Source organism: Scylla paramamosain, chromosome 30 (assembly GCF_035594125.1).
Source record: "Scylla paramamosain isolate STU-SP2022 chromosome 30, ASM3559412v1, whole genome shotgun sequence".
In the NCBI taxonomy this organism is placed as follows: Eukaryota; Metazoa; Arthropoda; class Malacostraca; order Decapoda; family Portunidae; genus Scylla; species Scylla paramamosain.
Genome location: NC_087180.1, coordinates 19,529,115 through 19,546,164, shown reverse-complemented (window position 1 = coordinate 19,546,164; position 17,050 = coordinate 19,529,115). Strand labels below are relative to the sequence as shown.

The following is a 17,050-nucleotide window of genomic DNA, read 5'->3' as shown; positions in this document are numbered from 1 at the left end:
AATCAAAACAGAAAGGGTTCAAATGACATATACATAAAACATGCATGAATGGACATAAGGAATGACGAACATTGTGCAAAATTATTGTGAATTAGCGAATATTTAGGTTTTTATATTAGGTAGCGGTATTTCGTCAAGCTCCGTTATCACGCCGAACATATTTTGTAAACATTGACCCGGGAGGATTTACCCCGAGCGTCAGGGAAAGAAGGAATGAAAATAACAGGAATATAAGAAGAGAGACAACACTTTAGAGCCATTAATAAGGAGAAGGAGAGTAGGAATTGTGTTAATGACATAAATACCTGGTGAGTGACCTTGTTTTATTGTCACGATATTTTGTCAACATTGGCCCAGGGAAAGGAGAACAGGAATTTAACGAGACAAGACGACAAAGACAATAATGAGGAGAAGAGGTGTCAGGGAGGTGTGTTAAGGGCACTCGTATAGACTGACAACCGCTTGACCGCAGGACCAGCCAACCCGGGACTCCAATTCTCCACGAGTGAGTGGTGTCACGGGATGGCTGTACTCGCAGTCTGGCGGTATGAATCGCTATCTCTGTTGCAATGTTACCACGTTAGGGGAACGAGGATACTGCCTTGTTGAGCGGGAGAGGCTGCCAGCTAATGCAGTTATGCACCCTGTCTTTTTATCTATTTACATCTTTTTTTGTGTGTGTGTGTGTATTGAATTTAGTAAGTGGAAATGCATACCATTCTCTCTCTCTCTCTCTCTCTCTCTCTCTCTCTCTCTCTCTCTCTCTCTCTCTCTCTCTGTGTGTGTGTGTGGCCTTGAAAATAACCCTGGTGGTAGAGCAAAGTGTGTGTTGGGATGACATGGCCACACCATCCTACCAGTCCATGGTGCAGCACATCAGCCTGTCAGTCCATGGTGCAGCACACCAACCTGTCAGTCCATGGTGCAGCACACCAGCCTGTCAGTCCATGGTGCAGCACACCAGCCTGTTAGTCCATGGTGCAGCACACCAGCCTGTTAGTCCAGGGTGCAGCACACCAGCCTGTCAGTCCATGGTGCAGCACACCAGCCTGTCAGTCCATGGTGCAGCACACCAGCCTGTCAGTCCAGAGTGCAGCACACCAGCCTGTCAGTCCAAGGTGCAGCACACCAGCCTGTTAGTCCAGGGTGCAGCACACCAGCCTGTCAGTCCAGGGTGTGGCAGGGTGCTTTTTTGAGGACTGATTACTTACCTACTACAACTTTTTAAATCAAACCCCATCAAGCTGTGTCACTGTTCCAGGTTGCAGCCACAGCAGCAGCAGCAGTGCCAGTCATGTGATGGCCACGGAACAGAAATATGTCAGCTCCTCATCAAGCAAAAACAGCAGCAGCAGCAGCAGCAGCAGCACCATAGACCCCAGAGAGCAGTGGTTGAGGCAGCAGCTGCCACGACACCTCCCCAAGAGACCCAACGACTTATATCTTGATCATAACTCAAATTTTAAGGTGAGTCAGTGAGTGTTGTGCCTCACTAGGACTGCCATTGAGTTAAGTTGCTGGTCTGAGTGTTGTCTTTGAAGCGGCATGCCCTCACGTGTCTTCTCCCTGTTTGGGCCTTCTGTTTTCTTCTTTCTCTCTTTTTTTCTTTTCTCTTAGTAACCAAAATTTATATGCTGTTTTCTTTGTTTCTCAGTATATTTATTTTCAAACAGATATGTTCCAATAATCCCCTTTCGTATTGTTTGCCAGTGTCTTTGAACTGTCATCCCTAGGGGATGACAGTGGCCACCTTCAGTGGCCACTTTTATTCACCTTTTTATTATTCTTCACAAAATCCTCTCACACAAGAAAATAAAAAGAAGCTGTTTAGGTGACAGTCTTGCCTTTGTACTGATACACTTCCTCACCTAACCTGCCATATTTTCTATTGATATACACATGAGAACCAGGCACACTGCTCAATAACATTTCCTTCATATCACTGATCCATATTACATTAATTCCAAAGCAAGATTTGACACACCACTATTCTAAAGCTTATCTCTCAAATCCTATGTGTTCCAGGCATATATTTTCAGTGACGCGCTAGTTTTTTCCATCCCAAGATTTGATAAATAGTCTTGCCAACTGTGACTCTTCCTCCCTTACTTTCCATGCATAGGGTAACTGGCTTCCTGTGGCTTCTCTTGTGTTATTCCACTGGTGTGTTTCAGAGCCAACAGCAGTGAGGGTTGAGTGTGTAGACCTGCTGGCTTCCTGCTGCTTCTCTTATGTTGTTACCTTGGTGCTACAGTGACATTGTGTTACAGTTTAGAGAAACTACAGAATGAAGGAATAGACACAGTGATCTTGTGATAGACAACAGTATGAAGGAACAGCCACATTGATCTTGTGTGACAGTTCAGAGAGACAACAGTATAAAGGAACAGGTGCTGAATTGAGTGTCTTTCTTCCAGAGCCAACAGCAGCGTGGGTTGAGTGTGCTTGGAGAGAGCGGGTGGCTGGTGGTGCATGGGCTGGGTCAGGCAATACCTCATGCCATCAACTTGTCACTCTCCCTGCAAGCTGCTGCCAACTCTCCTGCGTCTCTTCACACCAACACGTCATCAATATTTCTGCCTGGTATGTGTTGTCTCAGGCTGCACGTAACAACACAGGAAAGTAAGGGTTGGTGCAAGAAGTTGTCAGGTCTACATGTGGCAATCCCTGTGCAAAACATGTCATCCTAATTCCACTTATCATCCTCATCCATAAATCTATCTTATCTTTTTTAAGGTTCCCTTTTGACTCATTGCTGACAACCTGATTACTGAGTCCATTCCATTCACTTACCACTCTGTTTGGAAACCAGTTCCTTTCTATCTCCTTTTCAAATACAAATTTTCAAGCATTTGCTGCATAATATTGACTCTCTTTGTTAATAATAACTGAAGTCTAGGAAGATTTGCACTTTTTTCTTCTCCTATATTACAGAAACATTTTACAAGTGATATATGTAACTATGTTTTCAGAAAACCACCCAACCTTTATCAAAGACACTTTGCAAGTGTGGTCTCATGAAATGACTGTGTTTTTTTAAATGAGATTAAATTTTTCCCATGTGGATAGATGTATTTTCAGTGAGATTAATTTTTTCATACCCTTTAGGATAAGAATGATTGCCGAGAGTTATGTTTATTTATTTATTTACTTATTTATTTATCTTTATATAAGAGGACCTCAGAAAGGCTCACTGAAGGTGCCAGAGCCCAAAAAGTAGAACCCCACTACCCACTTCTCTGATAGAAGCTTGTGCCTGACAGATAGCTACTACTCTCCACTAACCTAACCTAACCAAGACACAAGTGTTTCTGTGTATTAATTGTGCTTAGTCTGATAGAAGCTTTTTTCTGACAGATGACAACCACTCTCCACTAACCAGAACTAATCAAGACACAAGTGTTTCCATTCAGTCACTGTACTTGGTCTAATGGAATCTTGTGTCTGACAGATGACTACCACTCCTCATTGACTGGCAGTGACCAAGAGTGCTACTCCAGGGAGGTGCCGGTTGTCCACATCAAGGTCACCCTTCAGAAAAAGCCAAGCAAAGAAGGCACTTATGCGAAGGGTCAGGGTAATAAAGGTAAATTTGCTGTGTTTGTATGTGTGTGTTAGGACAAAAAAAGGCCCACTGAGGTGTTAGCCTCAAAAGAAGGACCAAATGGATCATCCAGAATTGGAGGATATGTGTCTTGAAACCTCTCTCTTGAAAGAGTTCAAGTCATGGGAAGAAGGAAGTACTGAAACAGGCAAGAAGTTCCAGAGTTTACCAGAAAGAGGGATGAAGAATTGAGAATACTGGATTACTTTTGCATTAGAGAGTGGACAAAATAGGGGTGAGAAAAAGTAGAAAGTCTGTGCAGCGAGGCCATGGGAGAAGTAAGAGATGCAACATTGCAGTGAACAGAAAGAGGAGGAAGACAGTCAGTTAAAGGAAAGGGATTAATGAAGGGGGAAGAAAGAGAGAGGCTGAAGACAGTCAGTTAGAGGAGAGGAATTGATAAGAGAAAATGCTGTTGTTTTCAGCCTGTCTATAGGAGCAGTGTGAGTGGAACCCCAATACATGTGAGATTAATGTGAGACAAGAGTTGTGTCATGTACAAACAATGGATGATCCTTTTTTTATGCAAGAGAGGCTTTGATCTACAGTAAAAAGGTTTAAAATGGGCTACTGATATGGAAAACAATAGCTGACTTTCTTTTTTAATGCCAGAGCCTCCATTTTGTAATAAAAAGGCAAAAAACAAAGGATGCAGTGAAGAAAGAGACTCACTCAGCTGTGTAACAAATTTATTTATGTAATAGTGGCTCTGGTTTGCAACAAAATGCAAAAGGTTGGCACATTGCTGAAAAAAATCCCCACTGACTTGCACTGGTCCCTTCCAGCTGGATCACAGCAAGTCCAGGACACCAAACCTAAGTGAGGGGAAGTGACAGGAGGTTGACATCATGTTCTTTAGCCTGAGGGAACTGACGGCCTGGCTTGGGGTCACCGTCTTGGAGGTGAGCCAAGGAAGAGAGAGAGAGAGAGAGAGAGAGAGAGAGAGAGAGAGAGAGAGAGAGAGAGAGAGAGAGAGAGAGAGAGAGAGAGAGAGAGAGAGAGAGAGAGAGAGAGAGAGAGAGAGGTTTACATGCCATTGAAAATAGTTTAGAGGGACTACAGAATGAAGGAACAACTGCAGTGATATTGTGTGACAGAAGAATGATTTTACAGCTCTAGTGATCTTGTATAACAATTTAAAAGGACTACAAAATGAAGGAACAGGTGTTATCATTGGTGTTTCTTGACAGGTGTTCATCTGGCTGACAGCTCTGCTGGTCACCCTGGTGTTGGTGGTGCTACGGATGGAGAATGTGATGCCGTCTGTCAGTTGGTGGCTGGTGATCAGTCCAATGTTCATCGCTGATGCTCTCAACACTTACTTCTGTGTCATCGTGCTCATCCGCATGTACCTGGATGGGGTGTTCAAGCCGGCTGCCCTCAGGGCACTGTGGAGCTTCTCGGTCCTCACTCTTGGCTTCACCTTCAAGTTCCTCCTCTGCCGCAAGCTGACAGATGGTTCCCAGCTGGAGTACTCCGTTGTCATGTCCCCTGTGTTTGTGCTCCTGCAGCTGATATTGATACGGGCGTGTCACCTCAAGTAGTTGGTTTGTTAATACATTTCTGTGAGAAGCTAATGGGTCTTGAAGTATTCCTGGTGGTGAAACTGTACCTTCCCCTGCTGTGTCTTCCCTGCCAGAGTGGTTGGCTGTTATGTTCCTTATGTTTGTGCTCCTGCAACTCATTTTGACAAGGGCATATCATCTCAAGTACTTGGTTCATTAATTTATTTCTGAGAATTTGTTACTGTAAAATGTTTCCTAAGTATTCCCAGTGATAGATTTATATCTTCCCATCTGGAGTGCTCAGCTGTCATGCCTCCTGTTTGTGCTTCTATAGCTCATGTTGATAAGGGCGTGTCATCTCAGATGGTTTATCAGTCTGTTTCTATGATGACTTGTTGCTTTAAAATGTGTGGTGAAACTGTACCTTCCCATCTGGAGTACTTGGTGGTCATGTCCTCTGTTTGCACCTCTGCAACTCACTTTGATAGTTGGCTTATCAGTGTTTCTTTAGGATTTTTTACTGCAAAATGATTCCTAAACATCACTAGTGGGAAAATTGTATCTTTGCTATTCCTTCTCATCTCTGTGCTCCTGCAACTCATTTTGATAAGGGCATGTCACCTCAACTAGTTCATTTATCAGTCTGTTTCTTTGAGGTACTAATTTGCTCTTTCAGTATTCCTAGTGGTGACAGTGTACCTTTATCAGCTGTCCCTTCCCTTCTGGAGTACTCAGTCATCATGTCCTCTGTCTGTCTATTTCTCTAAGGACTTCTTACTGCAAAGTGTCTAAGTATTCTTAGTGGTGACAGTGTACCTTCATCATCTGTCACTTCCCATCTGGAGTACTCAGTCACCATGTCCTCTGTCTGTCTATTTCTCTAAGGACTTCTTACTCCAAGGTGTCCAAGTATTCCTAGTGATGACATTGTACTTTGCTATAATTCTTGGTTCTGTCTCTCAATACTTAATTATTATAAATTACTGACATTTCTTTCTCACGTACTCCTTTACTCTGCTCTTCTTTCTTCCAGATTAACTGCACAATGATGCCTCAGATTTGCAATATCATTAAGTTACATCTCAAAGATTGTGCTCATTTCAAATGCCGTTCATGTTGTCTTATATGCTCTTGTTCATATTTTGAAGGAGAATGAATATATCTATAAAGCTCAAGAGTCTTACTTTGGGGAGATGGAATGAGGGATTGTGTGTGTGTGTGTGTGTGTGTGTGTGTGTGTGTGAGGTAGAGTAGCATAAGGGATATTGGAATGTTGATCTGAGTTGTGAGCTTTGTAAGTCTTTAAGAACCTTGTACCTATGGTAAGAGGGATTCACTAAACACCTTCAAACTTCCTTGTGCCAGTTTTATTTGTAAAGTTAACCTTTTTGGGACCCCATAAGATTTTGTAACCTGAATCAGCAAGCACCTTTTCTCCAGTACACAACCCCACAACATAAACACTGAAGAACCCAGAGATTGAGATGAGGAACCACAGGTGATACTAGCACATGACAGTGGCCTGAGAAAGGAAATAGGAGATTGAGATATGAAAATACAAGTGCTGTTAGCACATAACAGTGGCCTGAGACGGGAAAGACATTGAGATGCGGAAACTGCCTCTGTAATTGTAGTCACTGAGGTTGACAGGGACACTACACACCCCTACAATGTTCCTTATCTCCTGCATTTCTAACATATCAGGTGCAAGAGGATCAGTCCTATTCCTTGGTAGCCAGAGGCAAGGCCTTCCATCTGATAGCGTTTCCTCAGAGGACTTGCCTGTGAATTTTCTTGGGGTTAGGAGCTTAGGGGTGCTGTGTCAAGTATCACACCACTGGGACCTGAATCCACTGCTATACTACTGTGGGCTGTATCAAAACTTGTGCTTGAGGCGCGACCTTCTGTAAAAGATTGAAAAATAAATTCAACCATTATCTCCACAAAAAGCAATAACACAATCATCTTACTTTCTATCTGCAGTATCTTGCTTTTCTTTATGTCAATGATCCTCACAACCCCTTAGCTACTGTAGAATAAACCTTGAACTCAAACAAAATATATATATATATATATATATATATATATATATATATATATATATATATATATATATATATATATATATATATATATATATATTGCTTGCTGGAAGTTTGCCTACATTCAACCTGTTCCTAAAAAGGGTGACCATTCTAATCGCTCAGACTACCATCCTATTGCTTTAATTTCCTGCCTATCTAAAGTTTTTTAATCTATCCTCAACAGGAAGATTCTTAAACATCTACCACTTCACAACCTTCTATCTGATCGCCAGTATGGGTTCCGTCAAGGCCGCTCTACTGGTGATCTTCTGGCTTTCCTTACTGAGTCTTGGTCATCCTCTTTTAGAGATTTTGGTGAAACTTTTGCTGTTGCCTTGGACATATCAAAAGCTTTTGATAGAGTCTGGCACAAAACTTTCATTTCCAAACTACCCTCCTATGGTTTCTATCCTTCTCTCTGTAACTTCATCTCAAGTTTCCTTTCTGACCGTTCTATTGCTGCTGTGGTAGACGGTCACTGTTCTTCTCCTAAATCTATTAACAGTGGTGTTCCTCAGGGTTCTGTCCTGTCACCCACTCTCTTCTTATTATTCATTAATGATCTTCTAAACCAAACTTCTTGTCCTATCCACTCCTACGCTGATGATACCACCCTGCACTTTTCCACGTCTTTTCATAGATGTCCAACCCTTCAGGAGGTAAACATATCACGCAGGGAAGCCACAGAATGCTTGACTTCTGATCTTTCTAAAATTTCTGATTGGGCAGAGCAAACTTGGTATTGTTCAATGCCTCAAAAACTCAATTCCTCCACCTATCAACTCGACACAACCTTCCAGACAACTATCCCCTCTTCTTCAATGACACTCAACTGTCCCCCTCTTCTACACTGAACATCCTCGGTCTGTCCTTTACTTATAATCTGAACTGGAAACTTCACATCTCATCTCTAGCTAAAACGCCTTCTATGAAGTTAGGCGTTCTGAGACATCTCCGCCAGTTTTTCTCACCCCCCCAGCTGCTAACTCTGTACAAGGGCCTTATCCGTCCATGTATGGAGTATGCTTCACATGTCTGGGGGGGTTCCACTCATACTGCTCTTCTAGACAGGGTGGAATCAAAAGCTTTTCGTCTCATCAACTCCTCTCCTCTAACTGACTGTCTTCAGCCTCTCTCTCACCGCTGCAATGTTGCATATCTAGCTGTCTTCTACCGCTATTTTCATACTAACTGCTCTTCTAATCTTGCTAACTGCATGCCTCCCCTCCTTCCTTCACAGCCTCACTGCACAAGACTTTCTTCTTTCTTTCACTCCTATTCTGTCCACCTCTCTAATGCAAGAGTTAACCAGTATTCTGTCATTCATCCCTTTCTCTGGTAAACTCTGGAACTCCCTGCCTGCTTCTGTATTTTCACCTTCCTATGACTTGAATTCCTTCAAGAGGGAGGTTTCAAGACACTTATTCATCAATTTTTGACCACTGCTTTGACCGTTTTATGAGACTGGCATTTCAGTGGGCATTTTTTTATTAGATTTTTGTTGCCCTTGGCCAGTGTCCTTCCTACATAAAAAAAAAAAAAAAATGGAGGTATTATAATTATATTTCCATGATTCTCTCTCTCTCTCTCTCTCTCTCTCTCTCAAGGGCGAAACAGTAATAATAATTAATATATCCATCTGTGGGGGGCCAGTGGAGGGGACGACCAACCGTTCTCACTCATTTAATCCCTCGCTAAACTTAAACTAAGTAATGGTAGCTATATCTAACGAGCGGATATTAAAGCTAGGTCATGTGGCTCCGCTTTGCGACAGTATTGGTTTAAAACACTCACAGACAAGATATATAATGGCTGATAAATAGAGACGACCTAGATTGTTTACATTTTCATTGTTAAATTTTACGGTTTTTAGCAACGAGACGAGGCTGACACGGGGATATATTGTGCTGGAGGTTACGTGAGATGTGTTAAAATGAGTTAAAACCGTGGATTGTTCAGTTATTCATTAAAAAGTTACGTTAAGTTACCTAAATTCTAACACTTCCTGACCTTACCTTCCCTGTGGTGGTGATGGTGGTGGTGCTACCTTCCTGTCTCCTCGTCACTATGGCTGGCTGTCTAGCACCTTCTCACAGCCAAACTTTTCTTTATTTTGCTTGTTTTCACCCACTGCTGCCTTTGGGTGTCCACTGCTAGAACCCACGCCTTCCTCATTACCAACTAAAGAAGGTTTAACTCATGGGTAAGCCTTGGCAGCCACTGTGTAGACGTGGTTACACACACAAAAAAACAAAAACAAAACACACAAATTCTGTCAGGCTGGGAGTTGAAACAGACGCGTACTAACACCACGCATAGACGCGACACACTGACACTGTTTTGCATAATATTTGGAATAATTACATATGTACGATAATTTTACCAGAAGTACAATAATTTCAAGCTGTGTAGTACGATAATATGGCCAAAACAATCTGGCAACGCTGATTAGTAAACACAACGTTGTGAAGAGTGAGGCGAGCCGCAACCTGCCACCTCTCAAGGCTTCTGTTTTTATAATTTTTTACCGATTATTCTTCTCTCCCAGACAAAGTTTTTAACAATGGCCAATCACAACGACAAAAGAAGACAGCTGGATGATGAAATGTCGCGGTGAGTGCTGTAGTAGAGGCGGGAAGAGCGTGTTATGGGTCGCAAGTCAGGCGGTAAAATAAAATAGTGATATAAATATATACTCGAAAAAAACTTCGCGTGTTATGGGATGCAAATCAGGCGGTAAACTAAAGTAGGGATATAAATATGTACTCAGAAAAACTTCCTCTTAATTTTATGACCAAAGAATGCTACTTTGATAGACTTTGCTAAATAATCCCAAGTGTATATGCCTGCCTGGCTAGTAACGAGGCTGCAGGAGGCAAGGCTTAACCTGTAACAATAATAATGCTATTGTGTCACGCCCATTGGGGGGTAAATTTATAGTTTAAGCCAATGTCCCCAATCTCTACCCACGGCCCACGGCGTTATTATTAATTTCCGACAAGTAGTGTAATCATTAGAAATGATGTGAATAGTGAGAAGAACAAAATGAGGTAGGTTATTACCACGTAGTGTGTAATGGCTTAAACTATAATAAAACCCTAACCTAACCTAACCTAACAACTGAAGTTCAGGCAACAATACACCATTTATGTTTACCTGTGGACTTAGAAAAAGTTGAGAGTGCTGTGCATTCCCAGGCCTATTGTGGCGTTATTATTAATTTCCGACAAGTAGTGTAATCATTAGAAATGATGTGAATAGTGAGAAGAGCAAAATGAGGTAGGTTATTACCACGTAGTGTGTAATGGCTTAAACTATAATAAAACCCATTGGGGTATACTTCCATGGTGTCAGAAAAGACCAGATCCTGTACCCTCCTCCCCTAAGTGAAGGCAGGTTTATGTCATAATGACAAGTAAATAGACTAGATTATATGAAGATACTATATACTATTATCCTGAAAAATATAAAGTTTTGTATTTTGCACTTTTAGCCTGTGTTGCTATATCATCCCAACACGGTCTTGGTAGAAGGGAAGGGAAGGGAAGGGAAAAGCTTGGTTTCTCTTTCTGTTTCTGAACCTTTTAAGCTTGCCATCTGTCATCCTCATTAATCCGTTGAGTCCTGCAGTGTGTCATGATAAGGACAGGTGGCTGCAGCTTCTTGTTGTTTGTGTTGGCAGGTTTGAGGCAGAGATATCTGGTCCTCCCGGCATTGGGGGGGTGCCGCCTCTGCAGCCCCCGCCTCCGCCGCCCCGCACTGTCATTGGCTCCAACACCTTCACACAGGTGAGTGCTGGTCACTGGCCCGGCCTGCACCACCTGTGGCCTGCTCTTGTCTGCAGGCTGTGGTGGTGAGGCCAGGCTGCAGTGCTGCTGTGTCTCCCTCCAGTGTATTGAGCTGTACTCACCCAGTCTTCCAGTCACAGCAATCTTTCTTGTATTTTCATCATGAAATACTGTAGCAGGGACCAGAAGGTCTGATGCTGCTTGTTTCCTTTGCATATTCCTTTGTATGATGTATTCTCACCAGCGATTTCCCATGTGGCAATATGGTCTGTAGAAACATTTCAGTTCCACACGTTGCTTAGGAGTGTGTGGTGTCCTGGCAGCCCCTGTGTGGAGGCACAGTGGTGGTGGCACCACACGTAACCCATGTGTTGCTCTCATCCAGATCCAGCAACAGCTGCAGCAGCAACACATTGAGCCGCCTGGCACCACCGGCAGCCCCCACAGCCCCCACACCGGTGGTATGCCAGGCCTGCCGGCACCCCCTGGACCCCCCGGACCACCTGGACCCAGGCCGCCGGGCACCACCAATAGCAGCAATGGTGTGCCACCACTGCCACCACCCCCACCACCCCCAGGGGGTTTCATTGGTCCTGATGTGGGTCCCAGGCAGCCCCCACCTGGCCCCTGCAGTGTGCCACAGCAGCAGCAGCAGCAGCAGCAGCAGCAGTCACAGCAACAGCAGCAACAGCAGCAGCAGCAGCAACAGAGGCCTCCACCACCACCACCACCGGGCTTCATCCCACCACAGCTGAGCCGCCAGCAGCTTCCTCCCAGTCAGTGCTGTGTGGCAGGTGTTTCCATTATGTGTGGATGCTGTCATTATTTTATTTATTGGATGAGGCTATAACTTGAATTAATAAGGTTGTTCTAGATAATAATGACTGGATTATTTGTGTTCATTGTTTTGTGTGTCTAACTCATGTTGAGGAGTGTGTGTGTGTGTAACAGCTGTGGTGCTTGCAGATATGATGGAGGATGGGTCGCACCAGATGGGTCCTATGATGGGGGGTGGACCTTCAGGCTTCATGAGACCCCCAGGGCCTCCCAGACACATGGGGCCACCGGGACCCCCCAGACACCCTGGGATGCCTGGCCCTCCCAGACACCCTGGGCAGCCCAGGCACCCTGGCCCTCCCGGTCCTCCAGGGTTTGGTGGCCCCCACCATGGCCCACCCAGGCCAGGTCCTCATGGTCCTCCTGGTCCTGACCAGGGGCCCCATGGTCCACCCAGCCATAATGTGCCTGGCATGGGGCCACAGGGGCCACCCATGCATGGCGCCCCAACTGGCCCTGGCCCATCCACACAAAACTTTGGTCCCTCTGGCCACAACCAGATGCCTTCCAACCCCCCTGGCCCCCTGCTGGGAGGGCCAGGTGGCCTCCTGCCCCCTGGTGTTGGCCCCCTGAGGGGTCATCCTCCTCCCCCACCCCCTCCCCCAGGTGTCCTTCAGGCACAGCAGCAGCAGCAGCAACAGCATGGCCCAAACCTTCCCAGCGCTCCCTTTGTGCCTCCAATCATCTCCAAGCCGCCGGCCATCATCAGGTGCTCCCACGACTCTCGCCATGACGGCCTTGCCTCTGCCTCACACTGAGCTGCCACTCACAGCTCTCATGCCTCACTGTAATGTTGTATTAGAGTTCAAGAGTTGTGGTAGGGAAGTTTTGATGTCTTTACTCATTCACTCATGTAATGGTATACATTACTTCCCAAATGGTGTGTGACTCTCCCTATGACCTGTGTCTGCCTGTCTGCCCTGCAGCTCAGCCCCCAAGCTGTACACGTCCCAGCCGGTGAAGCATGAGGCCAAGCCGGCCGACCTGCCGCCGCCTGTCATCGGTGTGAGTGTGCCGCCGCCTGCCGTGGTGCTGCCAGACTCTGGCCCTGAGCCAAAGAAGAAGAAGATGAAGCCGGACGTCCCCACCACACCGACCCAGGCGGCGGCATTCTTGACTCATGCACAGGAGATGGCAGAGAAGGTGTGTGAGTGAAGCTTGATGGTGTACACTAACATAGAGGCTAGTGCAGTGAAGTGTGCAATCCTTGCAGCTGGTGATGCCAAGAATTGTACTGCATATTGCCAGTAACTCATTTATAATATCATTTATCTTGGTACTGTTAGCCTTTAGAGAGTTAATCTGTTCTTATATAATCTTTTCTGATGTTCTGTTCCTTAGCTGGTCCACATTTCTTTCCCTGACTTTGACATGATGGTAGATAGACTGATTGAGAAAAAGGATATTTTGTCCCTGGTTTCCTTTGCCATTCCACATTTCATTCCTTCACCTAAATATGACAGCAGATAGATTGATTGAGCACAGGAATATTTTGCCCCTGATGCCTGTTCTTTAGCTACAAAATCTTTCACTCCCTCACCTTCACATGACAGTGAATAGATTGATTGAGCACACAGGAATATTTTCTCCCTGGTATCCACTCCACATATCATTTCCTCACCTCACACGACAGCAAATAGACTGACTGAGGGTACAGGAACACTCTCATTTTCCCCAGGTGCGAGCCAGTACAGTGACAATAGTGGCCCGGCCTGAGGGACTGAACCCCCCCCAGGGTGAGGAAAAGAAGAAGGAAGGAAAGTCTCGAAACAAGAAGAACCTGAGGTGTGCGGGTGGCCAGATCTGGGAGGACACTTCACTGGGGGAATGGGACCACGGTGAGTGTTGGTGTGTTCTGGTGAGTCTGTAATGGTGAGTTTTGGTATGTTCTAGTGAGTATGTAGTGGTGAGTGTTTGTGTGTTCTGGTGAGTCTGTGTAGCAGTGAGTGTTGGTGTGTTCTGATGTGTGTGTGTGTAGTGGTGAGTGTTGGTGTCTTCTGGTGAGTGTGTTGTGGTGAGTGTGTAGGGTGAATGCTGGTGTGTTCTAGTGAGAGGAATGCATCACTCTTGCTTCCTTGCACCAGTCTTCACTTCCCAAGATATTAGAAAGATTTGTTCAGTTTCCAGTCTTCCCAAAAATGAATAGCCTGACAACCTCCTTTCCACAGATTACTTTCTTACACTGCGATCTTCACATCACAAGATATTAGGTAAAACCCGTCTTGTTTCAGCTTCCCAAAAATGAACAGCATCACAACCTTCCTCCCATGGAACACGTTCTTACACCACATTTTTTACTCCACAAGATATTACAAAACTGATTACTTTCCACTCTTCAAAATGATTCATAGTATCACAACCTGCTTTCCACAGTTGACATTTTTACACCACAGTCTTTATTTCACAAGACATAAGAGAAACCTGATTATTTTCCTATTTTCCACTCTCAAAGAAAACCTAATAGCATCACAACCTCTCCACAGATGACTTCCGGATCTTTTGTGGTGATCTCGGGAACGACGTGACAGATGAACTGCTGACGCGCTACTTCAGCCACTTTGCCTCTTTTGCCAAGGCCAAGGTGGTGAGGGACAAGCGCACCAACAAGAGCAAAGGTTACGGCTTCATCAGCTTCTCTGACCCGCAGGATTACATTCGAGCCATGAAGGAGATGAATGGTGAGTGTTCACTGGTCTTCTGTCCTGTTATGTTTTTTTATTTTTTGTTTATTTGATTTTTCTGGCAAGAGGTACAAAAAGGCATAGAAAAGACCCACTGAAGGTACCAATCTCCAAAGAATAGAATTAAAAAGATTATCCGAAATTTGATGTGTCTTGAAATCTCTCTTGAAAGAGCTCAAGTTGTACATAGGGGGAAATACAGAAGCAGATAGGGATTCCATAGTTGACCAGTAAAAAGGATGAAAGATTAAGAATACTGATTAACTCTTGTATTAAAGAGAACAGAATAAGGGTGAGAGAAAGTAGAAAGCCTTATGCAATGAAGCCATGGGAGGAGGGAAGAGGCATGCAGTTAGTAAGATCAGAAGAGCAGTTAGCATGAAAGTAGCAATAAAAGATAGCAAGAGATGCAGCCTGTTTGAACTTCATGTGTGTTGAAGCCCTGTTATGGAGTATCTTGGAAATATTGAGAAACTGACTGAAGGCTGAGTGATATATAAGCTAGGAGAGTTTTTTATTGGGGACCAAACCTCTGCTGAGACATAGAAATGTGACCCTGACATGTTACCAATCAGGCAGAGACAACCACCAAGACCTGAATGTGTGTTGGTTGACTTTGTATGCATGTATGTTAGCATAATTTTGACCTGATGATCCAGCAAGCACTTCAAGATACCTTTAATCAGTATTTCATTGTGTAAGAGAGACTCAGAACAAGTGTTAGGGAAAGGCCCACAGAAGGTACCAGTCCCCAGAGAGTTGAACCAAAGGCTTGTACAAAGTTAGTGTCTTGAGTGAGTGTATGGGAAGCTTTTGTCTCGTACATAGGCTGGTGGCGATGATGTGTATGTATTGATATCATTCACCATCTTTGCAGTGATAGAGAGGATTGTGTATGCTGTGTCTGTGCAATGGTGACTTCGTACACTGTAGCACTATCTGAAAACTCCCTGCTCTATATTGTGTTATTAGTATTATTATTGTCATCTTCATCATATCATCATCATCATTATTATTGTTATTATTATTTGCTTGGATTGCCAGCCTTGTATATAAATGTGTGTGTGTGTGTGTGTGTGTGTGTGTGTGAGTGTGTGTGTGTGACAGCTGGTTGTGTCCCCATACCTCCTGAACCAAGCATTCCATGCATCACAAAGTTTGGGAGTGGAGTGTAGTTGGACACCAAAGATAGATTTATATTATTGCATCTGCCTTCTATTTTCATCTCTTTATTTTATTCTTCACTCACAAGTCCAGTTTACATTGAGGGAAATTCTCAGTATATATACATACATATACATTACTGTATATATATGGCAGTACATCATTAGTTTATTAGATGAAGCAAATGGTACAGGTGATTGGGGCTCGTCACTTGTAACAACACATCACGTCGTCAGTAGTGGTTCCTAAGGTGACAGTGAGCCGTAAGAGTGTGGTGTAGGTGTGGTGTTGTAGTGGTGCTGCTTTGCATGTGTGGTGGTGGTGGTGAGAGGGCATGCCAGTCCCCTCATCTGCCCATGGGCCGCCACCCATGGGACAGGAAGTGGTGGAATAATGGCCCACCACTCCTGAAGCTTGCCATGTATCGCTCACCACCGCCACCACTGCCACCGGTCTTGTCCGAGGTGATGAGTGGTGCGGCCAGCCAGGGGTGATGTGTGTCTGTCCAGCTGGTGGAGGAAGAGGAGGAGGAGGAGGACCAGGTGGGGGTGGGGGAGCCTCCTGCACCCCAGCCCTGGGAAGCAAACACCCCAGCTCGCTTGTCCTTTACAAATGGCTTTGTCTTGGTGAAGAGGGGCTCAAGCTTGTCACTGTCACCCTCAGCTTCCTCCTCCATGCCGGGGAAGATGCCAGGCTCCCCCATGGGTGCACTGCGCTTCCCCAGGGGACTCCAGGTGCCAGAGGTGAAGATGGAGTGGAATCTACGGTACTGTGGCTGTGGCTGCGTCTCCTGCCTCTGTGTTGACACCAGCGCTGCAAACCTTGCCCGACCCGCCCGCTCTGTTGGCCACACAGGTTCACTTTTAGCAACCTTGGTATATTTATGAATTCATTGTTAGCAGTTTTATGTGTGTAGGGAATGTGAAGAAGAGAAGAGCAGTCCAGGAACAGAATAAAAGAGTCTGGAGAAAACCAAACAAGACATGCATCTTATGTACAAGGAGAGAAAAAACTTGAGTACTCAGCTTGGGAACAAAGAGTATTTAACTGAGGGCCTTAACACACACCATCCAGCAGCAGTGAGCCTTACCTCTGAGTGCCAGTGAAGAAGGGACTGGTTGCTCTGTGTCGTCCTGGCCCGTGGAGGGAGGCACTAGAGGTCGCCTGGTGTAACGCTGGGGGGCTGGGGGAGGAGGGGCATCGTATCCCCCCGGCCCCCAGCCTCTGCTCAGAAACACTCTCTTGGTGCGGCCGGTGGTGTCCTGCAGCGGGTGCAGGGTGAGGGCAGCATTGGAGGCCCAGGGGAGGAATGGCAGCCATGGGGAGTCTGGCTCCTCACCTGTGGGTGTGGGTGGAGTCCCTGGGAGGCAGGTGGTCAACACTGCCA

The 17,050-nt window shown here is 45.1% G+C and overlaps 4 protein-coding genes and 1 long non-coding RNA gene across 8 annotated transcripts in view; 3 read left to right on the top strand and 2 right to left on the bottom strand.

The window, feature by feature from the left end:
- The first annotated feature begins 123 nt into the window (after nt 1-123).
- LOC135115999 (transmembrane protein 203-like) lies at nt 124-6,464 on the top strand. 4 transcript variants are annotated; one of them, XR_010276127.1, is made up of 6 exons: nt 135-308; nt 1,262-1,467; nt 2,418-2,583; nt 3,452-3,586; nt 4,390-4,506; nt 4,795-4,933. XR_010276127.1 is itself a non-coding variant. In XM_064033205.1 (4 exons), exons 2-4 carry the CDS (start codon nt 1,300-1,302, stop codon nt 3,429-3,431), a joined length of 408 nt encoding a protein of 135 aa, XP_063889275.1. In that variant the 5' UTR covers nt 124-308; nt 1,262-1,299; the 3' UTR covers nt 3,432-3,493. The 4 variants fall into 4 exon arrangements, 2 of the variants coding, with proteins under 2 accessions (XP_063889275.1, XP_063889276.1); XR_010276128.1 differs by lacking the exon at nt 135-308 and adding an exon at nt 353-505; XM_064033205.1 differs by lacking the exons at nt 4,390-4,506; nt 4,795-4,933 and having other exon boundaries at nt 124-308; nt 3,358-3,493.
- LOC135116097 (uncharacterized) lies at nt 840-1,300 on the top strand. Its single transcript, XM_064033308.1, has 2 exons — nt 840-1,163; nt 1,262-1,300. Exons 1-2 carry the CDS (start codon nt 840-842, stop codon nt 1,298-1,300), a joined length of 363 nt encoding a protein of 120 aa, XP_063889378.1.
- On the bottom strand, nt 6,462-9,493 carry LOC135116000 (uncharacterized). The gene is made up of 2 exons (XR_010276129.1): nt 9,209-9,493; nt 6,462-7,013 (listed from the first exon to the last, which is right to left on the bottom strand). It is a non-coding gene; the product is annotated as an uncharacterized LOC135116000 (long non-coding RNA).
- A 147-nt stretch (nt 9,494-9,640) lies between these two features.
- The window catches only part of LOC135115997 (RNA-binding protein 42-like), an 18,772-nt gene continuing 11,362 nt past the window's right edge, over nt 9,641-17,050 (top strand). The window contains exons 1-7 of the mRNA XM_064033203.1: nt 9,641-9,806; nt 10,876-10,981; nt 11,367-11,757; nt 11,948-12,527; nt 12,745-12,961; nt 13,497-13,656; nt 14,302-14,496. Coding sequence (XP_063889273.1) covers nt 9,757-9,806; nt 10,876-10,981; nt 11,367-11,757; nt 11,948-12,527; nt 12,745-12,961; nt 13,497-13,656; nt 14,302-14,496 — 1,699 coding nt within the window. The 5' untranslated portion in view covers nt 9,641-9,756. The remainder of the gene's footprint in view (nt 9,807-10,875; nt 10,982-11,366; nt 11,758-11,947; nt 12,528-12,744; nt 12,962-13,496; nt 13,657-14,301; nt 14,497-17,050) is intronic.
- LOC135115998 (uncharacterized) overlaps nt 15,718-17,050 on the bottom strand; it is an 8,036-nt gene continuing 6,703 nt past the window's right edge. The window contains exons 3-4 of the mRNA XM_064033204.1: nt 16,754-17,050; nt 15,718-16,503 (exon numbers count right to left, since the gene is read on the bottom strand). The exon at nt 16,754-17,050 is cut by the window's right edge and continues 34 nt beyond it. Coding sequence (XP_063889274.1) covers nt 16,010-16,503; nt 16,754-17,050 — 791 coding nt within the window. The 3' untranslated portion in view covers nt 15,718-16,009. The remainder of the gene's footprint in view (nt 16,504-16,753) is intronic.